We start from the raw sequence: 22,026 nt of genomic DNA on the forward strand, positions 1-22,026 counted from the left end.
TAATTGTGGGGGTGAGAGGAGTGGTCAGAACTTCTTTCCAGGCCATATCCTGTGCCAATTAAATCAGAAGCGAGGAGGGGGAGGGATGGATGGTGAGCTTAATTACTTGGTGCTGTCTTTTGTGTGTGTATGTGTGTGTGTGTGTGTGTGTGTGAATGTGCACGCGCGCTATGTCTTAATAAGCCAATGTAATGGGTTTGATCTTTATGTCATCTAAGATGACCACCTCTCTATACCAAAATCTGATTTTAGAGGTTCTCAGTGAGCCATCTTGAAACATTACCTCTAAAGGAAAGGTTGTTTCTTCAGGTCTATGCATATCTATCACCAAATCCAACTACTAGCGGGAAAATACTCAGCTTGACACTGAATCTGTAAATCTCTTTAATCTTTTTTTAATTTCCATATATTCAGCAAATAGTCTTTGAGCCCTATTTTAGGTGGCAGGATGACAAACCAATCATCAGGTTATGGATGAGGTCCCCTTATAAAGTATAGCATCATTGTCTAAATGTTTATCTCTGCACAGCAATAAATCATACTGCATTATTCTACAAATACCTATTATTTTCCTGCATTCCAGTTCATTGTCCTTACAGTATTACAAACACTCAAGTAAGCATAAATGAATTATTTTAAAATTTAGAGCAAAAATGATATAACTCAAAAAGGCTTTAGTATATCTCTAGCAGGTGTTTTATACAACTCTGCCCTAAGTAGCTTAACTCCACTACTCCCTTCCAACTTCAAACCTGGAATGCAGACTGTCCAGTGAGTAGGACATTAAAATGCCAAGTGAGCAACAGTTAAAAACACCACATCTGGATTTTATGCTAAAACTGTCCCTGATACAGATATGGGTCATCTGATAAGTCTTTCTTTAGAAATAGTATTTCTAGAACTTTTTTCCAGATCTCAATAGTGGGCTTAATGTTCCTTAAGCACTTTAAGAAGTACTTAGGGATATAAACTATTCTATTTCTTCAGCACAGTTTATGAGAGACCAGCGGTTTGAAAGTTGTTGTTCACTATGTAGATCTCAAAGTTTACTCCAAAATGAAGCTAATATCTCTTCCCCCACCTAGTCTCTGAATCTCCCTCATTTCTATTCTGCTGAATTATTTGCCAATTACTACTTCTTTACTTCTACAAGCAATGTGCTTTTTATTTTCCCTTAGCCTAGAAAATCACTAAAAAGTTCTCACTTCAAACTTGTCTGCAAGCCTTATTTTGGAAGCTGAAAAGTATCTGACCAATGTCAGATACAAATCTACTTCCAGGGATCCCTGGGTGGCGCAGCGGTTTAGCGCCTGCCTTTGGCCCAGGGCGCGATCCTGGAGACCCAGGATCGAATCCCACATCGGGCTCCCGGTGCATGGAGCCTGCTTCTCCCTCTGCCTATGTCTCTGCCTCTCTCTCTCTCTCTGTGACTATCATAAATAAATAAAAATTTAAAAAAAAAAAAAAATCTACTTCCAGAAAACTTGTAAGATATTAAAAGTTTAATCAAAGAAACCTGAATAAAAAAAAAGAAAGAAATCTAAATCAGCAAAGCCCTATCTCAGGAGATTTGCCAGATATAGGCCTGCTTTCTCAGTTTTTTTCCTACATTACAGGATTAGCTCTTAGCAGCCTATAAATCTCATTAAAACACTGCTAATTGAAAACATCACCTGTGGCATCATTAATACCCATCTCTTTTATTAAATTTGGAATTACTGACTCTTCCCATTAAGTAATGAGTGGCAACCTGCAACAATATTCATGGGTTATTTATTCCAAGACTGACAATTTTGATAAAGTGGAACTCCCATTTCAGTATTCAAAATCTGATTACTATCACAGTATGACCTACATGGGAAAACAACAAGGGAAACCACACTTATGGTGCTGAGCCTCAAAGCTTCTTTTTAGGTCCACATGTGTACCAGTTGTTTTGTTTTGTTTTTTTTTCCCTCCAGTTCAGCTTCCCTCCCTCTTAATGGGTAAGTATCACTCACCACCTATCCTTTGGAGTTCTTCCGCCTTGCTCATTCCATCCCACTACCAAGCCTAGCTTCAAAGCCCCCAAATCTCCCAGATCTTCCATTCCTCCCTGCAGTGAAAGACAAGCAAAGATTTTTGGTTTTTTAAGGCTTTTAACTGCTAATGACATTTGGGAAAAATCCTAAAACTCCCAGAGCATTAGTCCTATGAAATGTTTAAAAAGGCTTTAGCTATCGCCCTCCCCTTCATGCTCACAGTGGTAGGACTTATGAAAATTGCTCTTCCTTCAGACCATATGTTTGATGAAAGCCAAGTCTTCTAAAATGGCCAACACACTCCCAGGAGGTATCTCAAATTAGGCTTGATGATGTAATCAAAGCAGAACTGTTATTTGCTACCTTTCTTTTATAGATAGTAAATAGAAGAAATGATTTGCATTTCTAAGGATATGCAGAGCAGAAGATAGCCAGTTCACTAAGCTTCAACCCTTCTCAGGAATGATAACTAGCTTCTTATCATTATCCTCCAATCTTCAGTCAGAGTAACCTTTAAAAATGTAAATTTATTTTTTTTTCTGATTTTTTTTAATTTTTTTTTAATTTTTATTTATTTATGATAGTCACAGAGAGAGAGAGAGAGAGAGGCAGAGACATAGGCAGAGGGAGAAGCAGGCTCCATGCACCAGGAGCCTGATGTGGGATTCGATCCCGGGTCTCCAGGATCGCGCCCTGGGCCAAAGGCAGGCGCCAAACCGCTGCGCCACCCAGGGATCCCTAAAAATGTAAATTTAAAATGTCATTACTCTGTTTACAACTTTTCATGACTTCCTAGGGAAATCATGTCAAGGCACTAATTTATCAGCTGAGCTCCTAAGGTCTTTCAAAGTGGACCCAGCTTACCTTTTCACACCTCATCTCTCATTACATGTCCCACATCTCTGTTCCCCTTTCAGAAGTTCCAGCCAACAAACTGCAATTGTTTTCCCTTATGCTCCTTCACTCCCAACTCAACTACTACCACAGATTTTTTACATATAAATTCACATTTAACCCACGTAATAGTGCTGTGGGGCAGAAGGAACAGTGTCCCCCTCCTCATCTGCCATTTGTAGAAACTGAGACTCAAGTAATATGAGATGTTAAAATTTTGCCCAAGGTTATGCAGCTAGTGAAGAGCAGATATAAATTCAAGTTTATGCATCCATTCACTCAATAAATACTTTGCACTTATGTGCCTGGTTGGCACCGTTTCAGGCCGTGGGAAAACAGTAAACAAATTTTATCCAAATTTTGTCCTTTTTTATTACTCAAAGACTGGCATAAAGCAGCACCTGTTCAAAACATTCCTGAAGGAAGGAGCCTGGTGGCTCAGTCCATTAAGCATCTGACTCTTGATTTCAACTCAGGTCTAGATCTCAGGTGATGAGATCCAGCCCTGGGGGGAGGGGGGGCGGCGCATGTGGAGAGTGGGGGTGGTGTGGAGCGTGCTTAAGACTCTCTCTCCCCCTCTCTGCCTCCCTTTCTCTCTAAAACAAAACAAAACAAAACAAAACAAAAACATTCCTGAGGAAAAAACACAATCAAAAGCTTCTGTTCAATGCTCCAAAGAGATTTCTAGAGATGGTGTGCTCCAACACTTCCATGTAGCTATTTGTTCGATTCATACTAAGAGAATGATAGTATCAATTAACTGAGTTCACTAAAAGGACTCAAAGCTTTTGCAATAATGGATTCCCATGCCCAGAAGCTAAATTTCAGATTTTTGTCTGGCTGGTTCTTTTTCATCATTCAGGTCCCTGCTAAACTGTCATGTCTACAAAGAGACATTCCTGACCACTGTACCTACTAAAGTAGATCCTACATATTTTCATCACGGCACTTCTTTCTGAAATTTCCTTGTCTATCTATCTACTCTTTCATAAAAATGCAAGCTCCAAGAGTGCCAAGACCTCATTTGTCTTGTCACCCTAGTATCAACAAGACCTGACCATAGTGGGTACTCAATAAATACTGTTTAAATAAATAATTAAAATAATAATAATATGCCCATTAGAAAATCTGGGTCTTGGGGCGCCTGGGTGGCTAAGTGGCTGAGCACCTGCCTTTGGCTCAGGTCGTGATCCCGGGGTCCTGGGATCCAATCCTGCATTAGGCTCCCTGTAGGAATCCTGCTTCTCCCTCTGCCTATGTCTCTGCCTCTCTCTCTCTCTCTCTCTCTCTCATGAATAAATAAAATCTTAAAAAAAAAGAAAAGAAAAAGAAAATCTGGATCTTTATATAATTAGGCTATCCAACAAACATGATTGGGTTATAATGTGGACAAACAGTCCAGAAAATGCTATCATTTATTATCAAAACTGCACCAAGTACTTGGCTACCTATAACCCCTGTAAAGAACTCCTAAGTATTTCTATGCTACTTGCAGTTGCCTCTCCACACCCAATACGACTAGCTAAATTTGTCATACAACACTTTTAGGCATCTTCCACTATCAAACCTACAAACCTACCTACCTTTTGCTCCTAATACAATGAAGGCAAAGTCCTTCTAGGAAACATTGGTCCTTAACCATGGACTTGGAATCCATCCATTCTCAATTCCCACGAACTTTATTCTTTTGATTGTCCCAAAGCATATACCATCAATCTCCCTCTACTAGAATATAGCCAGTGTAATTATGTTTGAGCATCTCCTCTAAAAAAAAGTCCTTCTACATTTCCTTCAACTACTGCTATACTTCTCTGTACCTTCTGTAACTAAAAGTCTCTATATACACAGTATCTACTTCCTCATCTCTGATTCATTCCTGCAACCATGACAGTTAGGCTTTCACTTCACCTTTCCATGGAAACACTCTCCTAACTGGCCTCTGAACATGTTTTCCTGATTTTCTTCCCACCTCACCCAAAGCATCTCTCCAACCCCTCTTCTACAAAATCTCAGGAATTGGTTTTGGTATTCTCTTTCTGTACTCCCAGATGATCTCATTAATTCTCAGACATTTAAAAATCATTAAAAATGATTCTGATGACTCCCAAACACATCTACTAGGTCCAGACTCCTATTCCGAATTCCAGATTTAAATATATTTAAACATCTACATAATTTTGCCTCCTTGATGCCTCTCAGGGATATCAAATGGACTTGGATTCAAAGGAGAACTCTTGATTTTTCTGCCCAGCCTACCTCCCTGCCATGTTCCCCACCCTTGTATTGGATGGCAATATGATCCATCAAAATGCTCAAACTGGGCAGCCTGGGTAGCTTAGCGGTTTAGTGCTGCCTTCGGCCCAGGGCCTGATCCTGGAGACCCAGGATCGAGTCTCATGTCAGGCTCCCTGCATGGAGCCTGCTTCTCCCTCTGCCTGTGTCTCTGCCTCTCTCTCTCTCTCTCTCTGTCTCTCATGAATAAATAAATAAAATCTTAAAAAAAAAATACTCAAACTATGTGCACCTGGCTAGTTCAGTTCGTAGAACATGAGACTCTTGATCTCTGGGTTAAGATTGAGCCCCACGTTGGGTGCAAAGATTACTTAAAAACTTTTTACTTTTATTTTTTTAAATTTATTTAATTAAATAGGCTCCACACCTAATGTGAGACTTGAACTCACAACCCTGAGATCAAGCGTCCCATGCTCTGCCAACTAAACCAGCAAGGCACCTTACTTAAATTTTTTTTAATATTTTATTTTTTAAAGATTGCATTTACTTATTTGACAGAAAGAGAGTGCAAGCAGGGGGAGCGGCAGAGGGAGAAGCAGAAGCAAGCTCCCCAGTGAGCAGGGATCCCAATGTGGGGCTCAACCCAGGACCCTAGGATCAGGACCTAAGCGAAAGATGCTTAACCCAATGAGCCACCCAGGTATCCCTAAACTACTGGAATTTAAACCAGAGCATTTATTGTAATTTATAGTAACAATAGCTAGCATTTATTGAATGTTTACTGTTTGCCTGACACTGTCCTAATTATTTACATATATTAACTCATTTAATCTTCATAACAACCCCACGAGGTAAGTACTATTATTAAAGCAAGAGAGGTTAAGTGACTTGCCCAATTCTAATGGAACCAGAATATAAATCCTAAGTCTAGTTCCAGAGCTCAGCATGGTGGGATGCCTCTTACAAAAACGAGACTAAGGATATGGAGATCAGTCCAAAATTAATGCAATAGTTCAAGTAAGAAATAAGAATCTGAATCAGTAATGAAAGTAGGAAGACAAAGGAGAAAAATTCAAAAGATAAAACCTAAACAGAGTGCTATATCATGTTCAAGAACTGAAAGAGTGAATATCATAAAGATGTAAATTTTTCCCAAATTGATCTATAGATTAAATTCCAATCAGTATCTCAATAGATTCAATTTGATAAGTTAATGCTAAAATTTGTACCAATGAGCAAAGTCAAGAAGAGCCAAGATACTTTTTTTTTTTTTTTTTTTTTAAGATTTATTTGAGAGAGCACACATGCATACAAGTGGAACAGGGGGAGCAGGAAAAAGACAAGCAGATTCAGAGCTGAGCACAGAGGCCAACATAAGGCTCAGTTGAACAACCTTGAGATCATGACCTGAGCAGAAACCAAGAGTCAGATCCCCCAGGGCAAGACACTCTTGAAGAAGAACAAGATTAGAGATTTAGGGACACCTGGGTGGCTCAGTGGTTGAGCAACTGCCTTTGGCTCAGGTTGTGATCCTGGGGTCCTGGGATTGAGTCCTGCATCAGGCTCTCGCATGGAGCCTTTTTTTCCCTCTGCCTGTCTCTCTCTCTTTCTCTCTCTCTCTCTCTCTGTGTTTCTCATGAATAAATAAAATCTTAAAAAAAAAAAAAAAAAAAAAGGTTAGAGATTTACCCTGTCAGATATCAAGAATTATTTCAAAGCGTTAGTAATTAAGACAGCATGGAATTGACTCAGATGAATTAACCTATTTAACAGAATACAGAGCCCATAAGACAACCCTACATATATAGAAATTTCATTTATGACACAGCTGGTATTGATCAGTGAAGAATGTTTGGACTTTTGAAAAAATAATGTTGGAAAAAGTCAACATCTATATGGAAGGGAAAGAAATGGAATTGGATCCTTACCAACACCCAATAAAAAAAGTCATTAATTTAAAAAAATAATTCTAAATGGATTAAAGACTTAAAGAATGAAAATATGTAACTTTTATTTTTTAAAAGATTTTATTTATTTATTTATTTATTTATTTATTTATTTATTTATTTATTTACTTACTTATTTATTTGAGAAAGAACACAATGGGGGGGGGCACAGATGGGGAGGGAGAGGGAGAGAGAATCTTGAGCAGATTTTATACTGAGCACAGAGCCCAATCGGGACTGGATCTCAGGACCCCTGAGATCATGACCTGAGCCAAAACCAAAAGTCTAACACTTTACAGACTGACTCACCCAGGTGCCCCCAAAATGTAAAACTTTTAGAAGACAATAATAGGAGAATAATTCCTGGCCTTTCGAAGACAATAAATAGAATAAATCTATGGCCTTAGTAGGGATAAATTTATTAGATGAAATAAAAATCATATGTCATAAAGGAAAAGATTCATAAGTTATAATACACTAAATTAAGAACTCTGGAACCAAAGACACATAAAGTGCAATGATAATCCATGAACAGGGAGAATAATGGCTACACAGATAACTGACAAAAGAGGAGGACTCAAAATATATTGAAAATTCCTATAAATTAATATAAAAGGACCAACCCCTCCTCCCATCAAAAAAACTTGAACTCTTACTTCTCAGGAGAAAACATGAATGGCTAGTAAACATTTAAAAGGTGCTCAGATTCATAAAAAGTCAGGAAAATGCAATGAATTCCATACCCACTGATTAACAAATATTAAATCACTGACTAACTAAAGTATTGGCTAGGAGCGCCTGGGTGGCTCAGTCGGTTAAGCGTCTGCCTTGGGCTCAGGTCATGATCCCATGGTCCTGGGATCCAGTCCCACATCAGGCTCCCTGCTCAATGGGTAATCTGCTTCTCCCTCTACCCCTCTCCCCTGCTCGTGATCTCTCTCTCCCTCTCTCTCATATAAATATATAAAATCTTTTAATAAAGTATTGGTTAGGATATATAACAATGTAAACACATAAATTCCGAGTATATCAGGGAAAACAAATTTAGCATTATTTTGTATTTTAAAGATACACGAACTCTGTAATCCAGCAATTACATTAATCCTATGCTCCCTCTGCCTTGAATATCTTCTTTCTCCATCTTTGCATGGCCAAACCTTACTCCTCTTTCAGATACCCTTTCAGGAGGTAGAAGTAGTATTTCTATGCTCTGAACTCCTATACCACTTTATAAGTGTTTTAGCATATCAATTTCTAGCCTGTATCATACCTATTTATCTACAGGTCTTATGTTCTCTAGCAAATTGTAAGCAAGTAAAGACAAAAACCTGCTCGATTTGTCTTTTAATCCTATAGCACTAGACATAGCACTAGATATAAGAGCATATGGGAAAGACTCAAAGCTACACAGTCAAGCTGTACAAAACCTAGCATTCAGAAGACACTCAAATATTTGTTGAATGAATAAAAATCTGCTGAGTGATTGAATCAACCAAGACTTGATATGCACACAAAGCATGAACCGGCAGTGAAAGGCAAATCAGAGCAGTACTTTGTGTAATCAAAGTCCCCAATCTATTTTTCTCCTAGATTCTAGCTTGATGATACATCAGGAGAATTAAGTATCAGCTACAAAAGGAAATGACTACCAAACAGGCAGACAAAGGAGGAGGGCAGGACAGGAGGCGGTGCAAAAAAAAAAGAGAAGGTATCAAAGTAGGAAAAGGCAGGAATGGCAATACTGTTTGATTGGAGGGCATCTTCTGTAAGAATTATGAGAGCAAAAAACGTAAGGAAGCAAAGAAAAACTTACAGAGCTTCGCTTAAAAAAAGGCAATGAATGACAGGACAACTTAAAAAGATGAGGAAAGCTGGCCAGCAATCGATTATGTGCTGGACACTTTGTTCCTTAGACTTATTATGCAGTATTTCAGACATATAAAAAGGTAAAGAAGTATAACCAATACCTGTGTACACTCTACTCCACTTAAGAAATAGAGCACTAACAGTTGAAGCCCTCTGTATCCTTCTTCCATTATATTCCCCTAGACCTCCAGAGGCAACAGTAACCTGAATTTGGAGTTAAACATTCTTACTCATTTTTTTTAACACTTTTTCAGAAGTAGTGATAAACTTTGTGGCAATGGGAAGAATCTCACCTAAATACACTGTCTATCATAAGAGACCCAAACGAAAAGGGAAAGTAAAGGAACAGGGAGTAACAACAGACCAATTCTAAGATTAAAAAAAAAGAGAGATGGAGGTTTAGAAGATGGATAGGTAATAGTTGAAGGGGGAAAAAGTGAAGGCCAACAGTAATGAAAAAGGACAGCAAAATGAACGAACAAAACTCAGCTTTGATAAATAGTTGCCTCAGAAACTGTTACACTAGTTGCCTTTGAAATAAAACAGTCAATGAGTGAGTTCAGTTCACATACCCAACAAATCCACACAAACTACCTGCCAGGTACCCCCCTTCTAAAACACTACGGATATACTGCCTTCGTGGAGCATTTATTCTAGTTGAAGAAACAGGCAAACAAATGAGTAAGACAGGAGATGTTCAGAGAGAGGCAGAGTACTGGTGAGGAGAAGGTGCTTGCTATTTTCCATGAGGGTGGCTACAGAACCTCTCTCTGATAAAGCAACATCTGAGCAGAAACCTAAAAGAAGTAGGGAATGTAGAAGGCTGTTTAAGGAAGAATAAGAACAAATGCAAGGGCACTGAGGTGAGAGTGTGCATAGCATCCGAGGGACTCTAAGACGGCCAGATGTGGCTGGGACAGAGCATGCCATGAAGAATCGATATAGACAAGATGATCTGAAGGGCATCCCGTGTACATTGGTACCCGAACAGAGGCTTTAATTCAAAGTGAGATGCAAAATCATTGGAGAGTTTTCAGGAGAAAAGTAAAATGATCTGCTCTATATTTTATTCTATTTATTTTATTTTTTTGCTTTTCATTTTAAATAAAGTGATTATATAATGTAGCATTTAAACAGGGACACTCTGGTGAGTGAATGAGGGTGTTATCAGTAGTTACCTCAGGACAATAGACATTTACAAGATCTTAATTTTTTCTTAAGACCTTAATTTTAAAAGGCTTCTTTGCAGAACCAGTTTGAAGCAGTTCTTCCGGCCAAATCCAGAACAATTTGATCAAAATATGTAGTGGTAGTAAAAGATTATAATATTTTGAATAAAGTAAAAATCTCCAAAGCGACATTGTTAAAAATAAATAAGAAGGGAAAGTTCCTTCCTATAGTAGAAAGCCAATCAATAGGGGCATCAGGGTGACTTAGTCAAGTGTCTACCTTCAGCTCAGGTCAATCCTGAGGTCCTGGGATTGAGCCCTCAGCAGGGAGCCTGCTTTTCCCTCTCCCTCTGCCTCTCCCCCCATTGGTGCTCTCTCTGGCTTGCTTGCTCTCTGTCTCTCTCTCTCTTAAATAAGTAAAACCTTAAAAAAGAAAGGAAACCTAATCAATAAATGTAGAAGGAAAGACATAGTTAGAAAATCATCATTTAGGTGCCTGGGTAGCTCAGTCGGTTAAGCATCTGCCTTCAGCTCAGGTCAAGATCCCAGGGTTCCGGGACCGAGCCACATTATCGGGCTCCCTGCTCCCTCCTTTTCCCTCTCCCACTGCCTGCTGCTCTCCCTGCTTGTGTTCTCACTCTGTCAAATAAATAAATAAAAACTTTAAAAAAATCATTTAGCAATTATCATAAAGAAATTAATTAGGGTACGAATCATTCACAAATGCTAAAATTAGTGGATGAAAGCTTGAAAGAACAGGATATTTACTCAGTCTCAAGAGATCTCCCCACAAGATACTAATTACAAAAGGCAAAATAATAAATTTACAATGGAGAAAATTAGCACATACCACCTTAATTAAGTAGTTCAAATTAACATTGCCAGTAATGGGATCAATCAGTAACATGTGCATCCTGATGGGATACACAGAGAACTCAGCATCCCTTAGGTAGTACCACCCAAAGTGCATAACCGAATCTATCATGAGCAAGCATCAAACAAACCCAAATTGAGGGCTAGTCTACAAAATAACTGGCCTGTCCTCATCAAGTTGTTAATATAAAATACAAAGACTCAGGAACTGTTCTAGATTAAACGAGACAAAAGAGATATGACAACTGAATCAATACATGATCTTGGATGTTTTTCTGCTATAAAGGACATTACTGGTATAATTGGCAAAATTTGAGTAAGGTCCACAGATTAGATCACAGTATTGTGTGTTAAGTTCCTAATTTTGATCACTATATTATAGTTAAGTAAGAAAATTTCATGTTTTTTAAAAACACACACTGAAAAAAAATTAAAATAAAATAAATAAAATAAAAATACACACTAAAGTGGGGCACCTGGTTGGCTCAGTCAGTTAAAGTGTCTGCCTTCGGCTCGGGTCATGATCCCGGGAACTTAGAATGGAGCCCCACGTTGGGCTCCCTGCTCAGCAGGGAGTCTGCTTATCCTTCTTCCTTTGCCCCTCTCCTCCACTTGTACTCTTTCTCTCTTGCTCTTTCTCCCAAATAAACAAATAAATTACTTTAAAAAATACACACTAAAGTATTCAGGTGTTAAGGGGTACCATATCTATAACTTAAACAGTTCATTTTTTTTTTTTTTAATTAAGTAGGCTCTACACTCAGCATGGAGTCCAATGTGGGGCTCAAACTTACAACCCTGAGATAGAGACCTGAGCTGAGATCAAAAGTTGGACACTGGGGATCCCTGGGTGGCGCAGCGGTTTGGCGCCTGCCTTTGGCCCAGGGCACGATCCTGGAGACCCAGGATCGAATCCCACGTTGGGCTCCCGGTGCATGGAGCCTGCTTCTCCCTCTGCCTGTGTCTCTGCCTCTCTCTCTCTCTGTGTGACTATCATAAATAAATAAATAAATAAATAAATAAATAAATAAATAAATAAATAAATAAATAAATAAAAATAAATTTTTTTTAGAAACCTTAAAAAAAAAAAGTTGGACACTTAACTGAGCTACCCAGGCATCCCTTAAACAGTTCAGAAAAATAATAATAATTCTAGGTGTTGGGAGAGGAAAGAGAGGGCAAAAGATAAAACAAATACAGCAAAATGTTAACATTTGAGTAATCTTGGTAAAGAGTATTTATAGATTCTTTGTACTGTTTTTGTAAATCTTCTGCAAGTCTGAAATTAATATTTTTATTTTTTACACACACTCATAAAAGTTTCTGTGTAGAGAACAGGCTGGGGGGGGGGGGGGCGGGTGATGAGTGCAGTGCTGGAAGCAGGATTAGACCAATTAAAAGGCTACTATAGATTAAGGACAGAGAAGGTCATCAAAGATGGCAAAGTAGGAAGCTCGGAATTATTCCCTCCACCAAAATAACTATTGAGCTGGCAAGAAATGCTTGAAGCAACTATTTTGGAACTTTGGAATCCAGTCAAACACTAGCAACATCCAAGGGAATGCTTGATGAAGAAAGAAGCTGGTAAATTTTAGTGAATTTCAGCATTTGGCATATTATCTATCTTCCCTGAGCTCCCAGTCCCTTGGCAGACAGCTGTGGGGAGAGTAGCCTGAGATCCTGTTGCAGGCTGCTGGTGTAAGGGTGGGTATTAGGGACTCTATCCTCCAAAAATTAAGGTTATATGTTTTGATCACTACTTTTGATTGCTGAAGAGCTGGCACACAGGCTAGCCACTGTTTCAACCCCATTTGAGGTGGCTTCCTTAGCAGAGTCAGACAAGGGGATTTAAAGAAACATTCTTTTTTTCCTCTTTAAGATTCAGGCATTTAAGAAAATTTCTGTCAAGTCACTGGCTGACCATGGAGATAACAGAAGAGACATCAGTGACCATATAAAACAAGGAACAAACTCTTTGCAAAAATATTTTGGTAAAGTCACTAAACAAACGGATGGCTTCAGCTTTTTTCTTTTTTAAGATTTTATTTATTTATTCATGAGAGACACAGAGGAAGAGGCAGAGACAAAGGCAGAGGGAGAAGCAGGCTCCCTGCAGGGAGGCTTTTGTGGGACTCCATACCAGGACCCCAGGATCATGACCTAAGCCAAAGGCAGGCATTTAACCACTGAACCACCCAAATGCCCCCTGACTTCAGCTTTAATCAAGTAACAATAGTAATCTCTAGGGAGAGAGTAGAATCTGATTTCCAGAGTTACTGTATTTCAATACTCAAAATGTCCAGTTCTAAACAAAAAATTACAAAGCATACAAAGAAAATCATGGCCAATTCACAAGAAAAGAGAAATTGACAGAAACTATGCTTTAACAAGCCCAGATACTAGAGTTAATATACAAAAACCTTAAATATACTCAAAGAGCTGAAGGAAATGATGGACAAATAAAGGAATCAGGAGAACAATTTATGAACGAGTAAAGAACAGCAATAAAAGACAAAAGTTATGAAAAGGAAACAAATAGAAATTCTGGACCCAAAAGTATAATAGTTGGAATTAAAAATTCACTGGCGGGTGGGGGATGCCTGGGTCCCTTCCACTGGGGCATGATCCCGAGGTTCTGGGATTGGGTCCCACATTGGGCTCCCTGCAGGGAACCTGCTTCTCCTTCTGCCTGTGTCTCTGCCTCTCTCTCTCTGTCTCTCATGAATAAATAAAATCTGTAAAAAAAAAATTAAAAATAAATAAATAAAAGTTCACTACAAGGATTTAGCATCAGATCAGCAGAAGAAAGAATCAGCAAACCTGAAGATAGCAAATTGAGATTACTCAGACTTAGGGGCAGAAAGAAAAATGAATGGGGACGACTGGGTGGCTCAGTGGTTGAGCACCTGCCTTTGGCCCAGGGCATGATCCTGGAATCCCGGGATCAAGTCCCACATCGGGCTCCCTGCATGGAGCCTGCTTCTCTCTCTGCCTGTGTCTCTGCCTCTCTCTCTCTCTGTCTCTCATGAATAATAAATAAATCTTTTAAAAAAGGAAAATGAATGAAGAAAAATGAACAGAAAATAAGAGGCCTAAGATACAATATCAAGTGCAGCAATGTACATACTATGAGAGTCCTAGGAGAAGAGGGAGAGGAAGAGGCAGAAAAAAATTGAAGAAACAATAGTTAAAAACTTTCCAAATTTGATGAGAGACATGAATCTACACATCCAAAGAATTCAACAAACTTCAAAAGGATAAATACAGAGAGCCATACCAACATACATTATATTCAAACTGTTGAAAAACAGAATCTTCAAAGCAGTAGAAAGTGACTCATCACATTATAAGGGAATGAAACTATTTTCTCATCAGAAACCATGGAAGCCAGAAGCCAGTGGAATGATACACGTAAAGTGCTGAAACTAAAAACCAAGAATTCTGAAACAAGGAAAAACTAAAATATTTCTCAACAAAAGCTACAGGAGTTTATTGCTAGTAAACCTGCCCTACAGGAAATGCTAAAGGGTATCCTTCAGCTTGAATGAAAGACTAGATGGTAACTCACAGTCATATGAAGAAAAAAGATCATTACACAGGTCACATAGATAAATATAAAGGTTAACATACTGTATTTTTCTTGTGTAACTCCTCTTTTTGTTCCCTATATGATTTAAAAGCATAAGGGTACCTGACTGGCTATCAGTGGAGCACAGGACTTCTTATCTCAGGGCTGTAAGTTTGAGCCCTATGTTTGGTGCAGAGCTTACTTAAAAATAGAAAAGGGAAGGGAAGGGAAAGGGAAGGGAAAAGGAAGGGAAATGGAAGAGAAAGGGAAGGGAAAGGAATGAAACGAAACCTATTCGTGTTAACTTTTGCTTGACCCCTTTGCGTTCCATTTCCCTCACCTACCTAACCAAAAAAAAATCCCCTCCCCTAAAACTCCATAAAAAAACACACCCCCATACATACTATAACCCCCCTCACCTGAAAAAAAAAAAGAAAAGAAAGATAAATCTATGGTAACAGGCAAACAATATATAAAGACATAATTGGTAACAATAACAGAGTGAAAACACAATTGGACAGGAACAGAAGTTAATGAATGATTTTTTTTTTTTTTAAGATTTTATTTATTTGACAGAAAGAAAGAGAGAACACATACAAGCAGGGGGAGTGGCAGGGAGAGGAAGAAGGAGAAGTAGGTTCCTTGCCGAGCACGGACCCCAATATCTGCTCCAACACAAGGCCCTAGGTCCCATGACCCAAGCCAAAGGCGGACACTTTTTAACTACTAAGCCACCTGGACACCCCAGTATGCTATTTTTTTTCAATTGAGTTATAATTGATATATAACATGCTAGTTTTAGGTGTAAAGCATAATGATTTGCTATTTATATATATTGCAAAATGATCACCACAATAAGTCTAGTTGGTATCAATTCAAATTAGATTGCTATACACTTAGGATATTAACTGTAATCCCCACAGTAACCACTAAGAAAATAACTTGAAAAATATACCCCCCCCAAAAAAGGGGGGGAAATAAATAGGAAATAAAAATGGTACCTTAGAAAAAAATCAAACACAAAAGAAGAGTCACTGAGGAACAGATATATATATATATATAGATATATAGATATAGAAAACAAATAGCACAAGGGCACTCGGGTAACTTAGTCAGTTGAGCATCCAACTCTTGATTTTGGTTCAGGTCACAATCTCAGGGTTGTGGGATCAAGCCTCTGTCAGGCTCTGCATCCAGCATGAAGTCTGTTTGTCCTTTTCCCTCTGCTATTCCTCCCACTGTGTGTGTCTCTCTCTTAAAAAAAAAAAAAACAAAAAAAAAAAAAAAACAAAAAAAAACAAAAACAAAAGCACAATGGCAGAAATTAGTCCTTCATTATCAGTAATAAACTTTAAGTACAAATAGATTAGTTCACCAATTAAAGACAGATTGGCAGAAAAGATTTTTTTTTAAATGACCAACCACATGTTGCTTATGGAAGACTCACTTTAGATACAACACACAAATAAGTTAAAAGAATAGAAGAAAATATTCCATGCAAATGTAACCAAAAGAGACCTTCGGTACTAATCAAATATTAAACAAAACAGAACTTAGTCAAAAGTTGTCACAAGAAACAAAGAAGGACTTTTATATTGATTTAAAGACAATTTGTCAAAAAAATAATTATAAACATTTACACACCAAATAACAGAGCCCCCAAATATAAGAAGCAAACACTGATAAAACTGAAGGTGAAAACAGACATTTCTACCACAATGATTAGAGACTTCAATATCCCCAGTTTAAATAATGAATAGGACATCTAGACAGAAGATCAATAAGGGAACAAACGACTTAAAAAACATTTTAAATCAACTAGATCTAACAGACATATACAGATTACTTCAACCAACAACAGGAGAATATATATTCTTCTCAAGCACACATAAAACATTCTCCAGGATAGACCGCATGTTTGGCCATAAACCAATTCTCAATAACTTTAAAAAAAAAAATCAAAATCATACCAATTTTCTCTGACCACAATGGAATGAAGCTAGGAATCAATAAGAGGAAAACTATAAAATTTGCAAATATGTGGAAAATAAGCAACACACTCTCAATCAATGAGTGAAAGAAAAAAACATCAGTAGGGAAATTAGAAAATACTGAGACACATGAAAACACAATATACCAAAAATTTATAGGGCAAAGTGAAAGCAATACTTGGGGAAATTCAAAACGTTAAATGCTTACATAAAAAGGAGAAAGACTTCAAGTCAAATAATCTAACTTTACATCTTAAGGAACTAAAAATAAATCAATAAAAAAGCAAACTAGATCCAAAACCAGAAGGAATGAAATAATAAGGATGATGAGGGAAAATGAAGTAGAAAATTAAAAAAAAAAATAGTAGTGAATCCACAATACCAAAGGCCAGTTTTTTTAAAAAGATCAACAAAATTGCAGGGCACCTGGGTGGCTCAGTCAGTTAAACATCTGTCTTCAGCTCAGGTCATGATCCCAGAGTCCTGGGATTGAGACCTGTATCAGGCTCCCCACTTAACAGGGAGTCTGCCTCTCCCTCCAATTCTGCACCTTCTCTCTCTCATTCAAATAAATAAATAAAATCTTTAAAAAAAAAAATCAACAAAACTGACAAACTTTTAGCTAGACTATCCAGGAAAAAAAAAAGAGAAAAGACACAAATAAATCAGAAATGAAAGTGGGCTATTACCACCAACTTTATAGAAATGAAAGGATAAGAGAACACTATGAACAACTTTACACCAAAAAATAATATAGATACAAAAAAAAATTTCTAGAAACAAAATACCAAAACTGACCTAAGAAGAAATAACAAATCTCAACAGGCATATAACAAGAGATTGAATCAGTAATCAAAATCCTCTCAACAAAGAAAAGTCTAGATCCAGATGCCTTCATTGGTGAATTCTACCAAACATTTAAAGAATTAACAGCGATCTTGCTTAAACTCTTCAAAAAATAGAGAACACTTTCTAACATTCTACAAAGCCAGCAGTATCCTGACATCAGAGCCAGACAAAAATGCCAGAGGAAAAGGACACTACAGACCAACATCCCTGAATAAAAACACAAAAATCCTCAACACAATACTATCAAACTGAATCCAATAGCACATTAAAATGATTATACACTGTAACTAAGTAGAATCTTCCTAGAAATACAAGGATGGTTCAACATAAGGAAATCAATGTAATATACCACATGATCATCTCAACAGACACAGAAAAGGCACTGAACAAAATTTAACACCCTTTCATAATGAAAACACCCAGCAAAACCTTGAAGACATTATGCTAAGTGAAAAAAGGCAGTCACATAAGGACAAATTTGTATGACTTCATTTATGAGATTCCTGGAGTGTTAAATTCATAAAGACAGAAATCAGAATGGTGATTACCAGAGACTAGGCGAATTAGTGATTGAGTAGAGGGTTTCAGTTTGGGATGATGAAAAAATTCTGGAGATGTATGGTGGTAACAGTTGCACAACAATGTGAATGTATTTAATGTCAATGAACTAATTGTACACTTAAAAATAGCTAAAATGGTAAATTTTATGTTTTTTTTTTACCACAATAAAACACACACACACAACCAACTAGGAATAGAAAGAAACTTCCTTAACATTAAAAGCGCATTAATGAAAAATTCACAGCTCAATGGTTAAAGACTGAAAACTTTCCCTCTAAAATCAGGAATAAGATAAGGATGCCCACTTTCACCACTGCTATTCAACATTACTGGAAGTCCTTGCAAGAACAATTAATCAAGAAAAAGAAAAGCATACAAACAGGAAAAGAAAAGTGAAGCTATACATGATTCTACATATAGAAAATTCCATAGGTGGGCAGCCCCGGTGGCTCAGCGGTTTAGCGCCGCCTTCAGCCCAGGGCGTGATCCTGGAGACCTGGGATAGAGTCCCACATCAGGCTCCCAGCATGAAGCCTGCTTCTCCCTCTGCCTGTGTCTCTGCCTCTGTGTGTGTGTGTGTGTGTGTGTGTGTGTGTGTGTGTGTGTCTCATGAATAAATAAATAAAAATTAAAAAAAAAATTCCATAGGATCCAGAAAAATACTACTAGAGCTAATAAATGAATTCAGCAAAGTTGCAGAATATGAGATCAACACAAAAAAATCAGTTGTTTCTATATACTAGCAAAAAAAATCCAAAAAGGAAATTCAGAAAACAATTCCATGTATAATAGCATCCAAAAGAATAAAATACCCAGGAATAAATTTAACCAATGATATGAAAGACTTGTACTGATCTTCTTTGACTTAAATGGGGTTATATCTCAATAAATCCATCCTAAGTTGAAAACATTGTCAGTCAAATATATATTTAATGCATCTAACCTACCAAACATCACAGCTTAGCCTAGCCTACTACTTTAAATGTATTCAGAACATTAACATTAGCCTAAGATTTGTCATCTTACACAAAGCCTATTTTATAATAAAGTGTTGAGAATCCTATTACTTACTGAAATTCATACTGAAAGTAAAAAATGGAATGGATTTCATTTCCTTTTCCAAAAAAAGGACTCAGAATAGTTTTAAGCACATCATTTATTTATCCTCTTGATTGCCTGGCTAACTAAGAGCTGTGGCTCACTGCACTGCCCCACATCATGAAAAAGTATTGTATTGCATATCTTCAGCCAGTAAAAGTTCAAAATACAAAATTAGAAGTACAGGTTCTACTGAATGTGTATCACTTTCACACCATTGTAAAGCCAAAAAATCATAAGTTGAACCATCATAAGTTGGAGACCATAGGTTGATGGGGCACCTGGCTGGCTCAGTTGGTAGAACATGTGACTCAATCTCGGGGTTGAGTTTGAGTTCCACATTGGGTGCAGAGATTACTTAAAAAGGGGAGGGGCACCTGGGTGGCTCAGTCGGTTGAGCAGCCAACTCTTGGCTTTGGCTTAGGTTCATGATCTCCTGGGTGGCAGGATCCAGGTCCACAACAGGCTCCACACTCAGCGGGGAGTCTGGTTGAAGATTCTCCCCCTCTGCCCCTCCCCTATGTGTTCACTCTCGAGTGCACACGCGTGCTCTCGCTCTCTAAATAAACAAATATATTTTAAACAAAACAAAACCAAAAAAGACTTGAATAGACACTTCTCCAAAGAAGATACACCAATGACCAGCAGCAAGCACGTGAAAGGATGTTCAACTTTATAGTCATTAAGGAATAGCAAAACACAATCACAATGACATACCACTGCACATTCACAAGGATGGGTTTAATCAGAACAACAAAAAATTAAAATAGGAAAATAAAAGCAGAAATAAGAAGTTCTGGTAAGAGTATAGAGTAACAGGAACACTGTACGTTGCTGGTGGAACATAAACTGGTTCACCTATTGTATAAAACAGTTTGACAGTTCTTGAAAAAGTTTAGTATCTACTACACACCTATTACAATGGCCAAATCTGAAACACTGACAACACCAAATACTGACAAGGATGTGGAGCAAAGGGAACTCTCACCAATTTCCAGTGAGAATGCGAAATGGTACAGCCACTTTGGAGGACGGTTTGGCAGTTTCTTACAAAACTACACATACTCTTACCATATCATCTGGAATTGCATTCCTTGCTGTTATTTACCCAAAAGAGTTGGAAACTATCTCTACACAAAAAAACCTGCACATGGAAGTTTCATAACAGTTTTATTCGTAATTGACAAAACTTGGAAGGAACCAAGATGTCCTTCAGTAGGTGAATGAATAAACTGATACATCCAGACTAGACTATTATTGAGCACTAAAAAAAGAAATTAGCGGGGATCCCTGGGTGTCTCAGTGGTTGGGCGTCTGCCTTCGGCTCAAAGCGTGATCCCAGAGTCCCGGGTTCGAGTCCCACATCAGGCTCCCTGCATGGAGCCTGCTTCTCCCTGTGTCTCTGCCTCTCTCTCTCTCTCTGTGTCTCTCATGAATAAATAAATAAAATCTTAAAAAAAAATTGTACACAAATATTTACAAATATCTCATGGTCATCTCCTTTAAAAACAAAATGATACATTAGCACTATTCATAATAGTCAAAAGGTGGAAACAACCTCTACATCTACCAATGGATGAACAAATAAACAAGCTGTGATACCTACATATGTATTATTCAGTCATAAAAAGGAATGAAATACTGAAGTGCTGATACATGCTATGATGTAAATGGACCCTGAAAACGTGATGCTAAGTGAAAGAAGCCAAACACAAAAAGTCACGCATTATAGGATTTCATTTATATGAAATATCCAGAATAGGTAAATCCATACAGACAGGCTGCCAGGGAAAAGGGGGGGGCGGTGGAAATAGGGAGCAATTGCATAAGAGGCACAGGATTTTCTTTTAGACAGATGAGGTGGTGGTTGTATACTGTGAATATACTAGATAACACTGAATAGTTCACTTTAAAATGGTTAATTTTTAAGACGTGAATTCCATCTCAAATTTTAAACAATGAAAGATAGAAAATTCTTTTTAAACTAAAAATTTGGGGCACCCGGGTGGCTCTGTTGGTTAAGAGCTTTCAGCTCAGGTAATGATCCTCGGGTCAAGCCCCACATCAAGCTCCCACTCAGCAGGGAGTCTGCTTCTCCCTCATCTTCTGCTCCTCCTCCTGCTCATGTTTGTACAAGAGCTCTCTCTCTCTCTCTTGCTCGCTCACTCTAATAAATAAAATCTTAAAAAAAAATAGTAAACTACAAAATTTAATTTTTACTTTTTTTATAACAGCTCTATTTTGATACAGTTCATATACTATACAATTTACCCATCTAAAGTATATCGTTCTCTTTAGTGTAGTCACAGAATTGTGCAACTATCACCATAATTTATTTTTATATATGTATTATGTATTTTAAGTAACCTTTATGCCGAACACGGGGCTCGAACTCATGACCCCAAGATCTAGAGTCACATGCTCTATCGACTGAACCAGCCAGGTTCCCCTCACCATTATTTTAGAACATTTCTATCAACATCCCTCCTGCCCCTCCCCCCCAAAAAAAAACCCAGGACCATTAGTGGTCACTTCCTATTACCTCTTTCCCCAAGCTCTAGTCAATCACTATTCTACTTCTTGTCTCTGTAAGTTTGCCTATTCTGGACATTTCATAAAGTGGAATCATATGTTGTGTGGTGTTCTGTGACTGGCTCCTCTTACTTAGCATGTTTTGGGGGAATTTCATTTATTTTAACTAGAAAATGTGTTCTGTGTATTAAAATGTAAGGAAAAAAGTAAGAAGAATATTAAAGAACCACTCAGAAAAAGAACTTTACAAAAAAAAAAAAAAAAAAAAGAACTTTACTGAATACAATGGCAGATCAAGAGTCCAAAACAGAAATCCAGGACAGCCTGGGTGGCTCAGCGGTTTAGCGCCGCCTTCAGCCCAGGACGTGATCCTGGGGTCCAGGGATTGAGTCCCACGTAGGGCTCCCTGCATGGAGCCTGCTTCTC

At 37.9% G+C, this 22,026-nt stretch overlaps 1 protein-coding gene across 7 annotated transcripts in view; it reads right to left on the reverse strand.

The window, feature by feature from the left end:
• Positions 1-22,026, reverse strand: part of TFCP2 (transcription factor CP2) — a 61,360-nt gene that overhangs the window by 36,047 nt on the left and 3,287 nt on the right. Inside the window, exon 2 of one of the 7 annotated variants that reach the window (XM_038577685.1) lies at positions 2,001-2,095. The exons of the other annotated variants lie outside the window; for them this stretch is intronic. Coding sequence (XP_038433613.1) covers positions 2,001-2,089 — 89 coding nt within the window. The 5' untranslated portion in view covers positions 2,090-2,095. The remainder of the gene's footprint in view (positions 1-2,000; positions 2,096-22,026) is intronic. 7 annotated transcript variants of the gene reach the window in all.

This window comes from Canis lupus, chromosome 27 (genome assembly GCF_011100685.1).
Source record: "Canis lupus familiaris isolate Mischka breed German Shepherd chromosome 27, alternate assembly UU_Cfam_GSD_1.0, whole genome shotgun sequence".
NCBI lineage: Eukaryota > Metazoa > Chordata > Mammalia > Carnivora > Canidae > Canis > Canis lupus.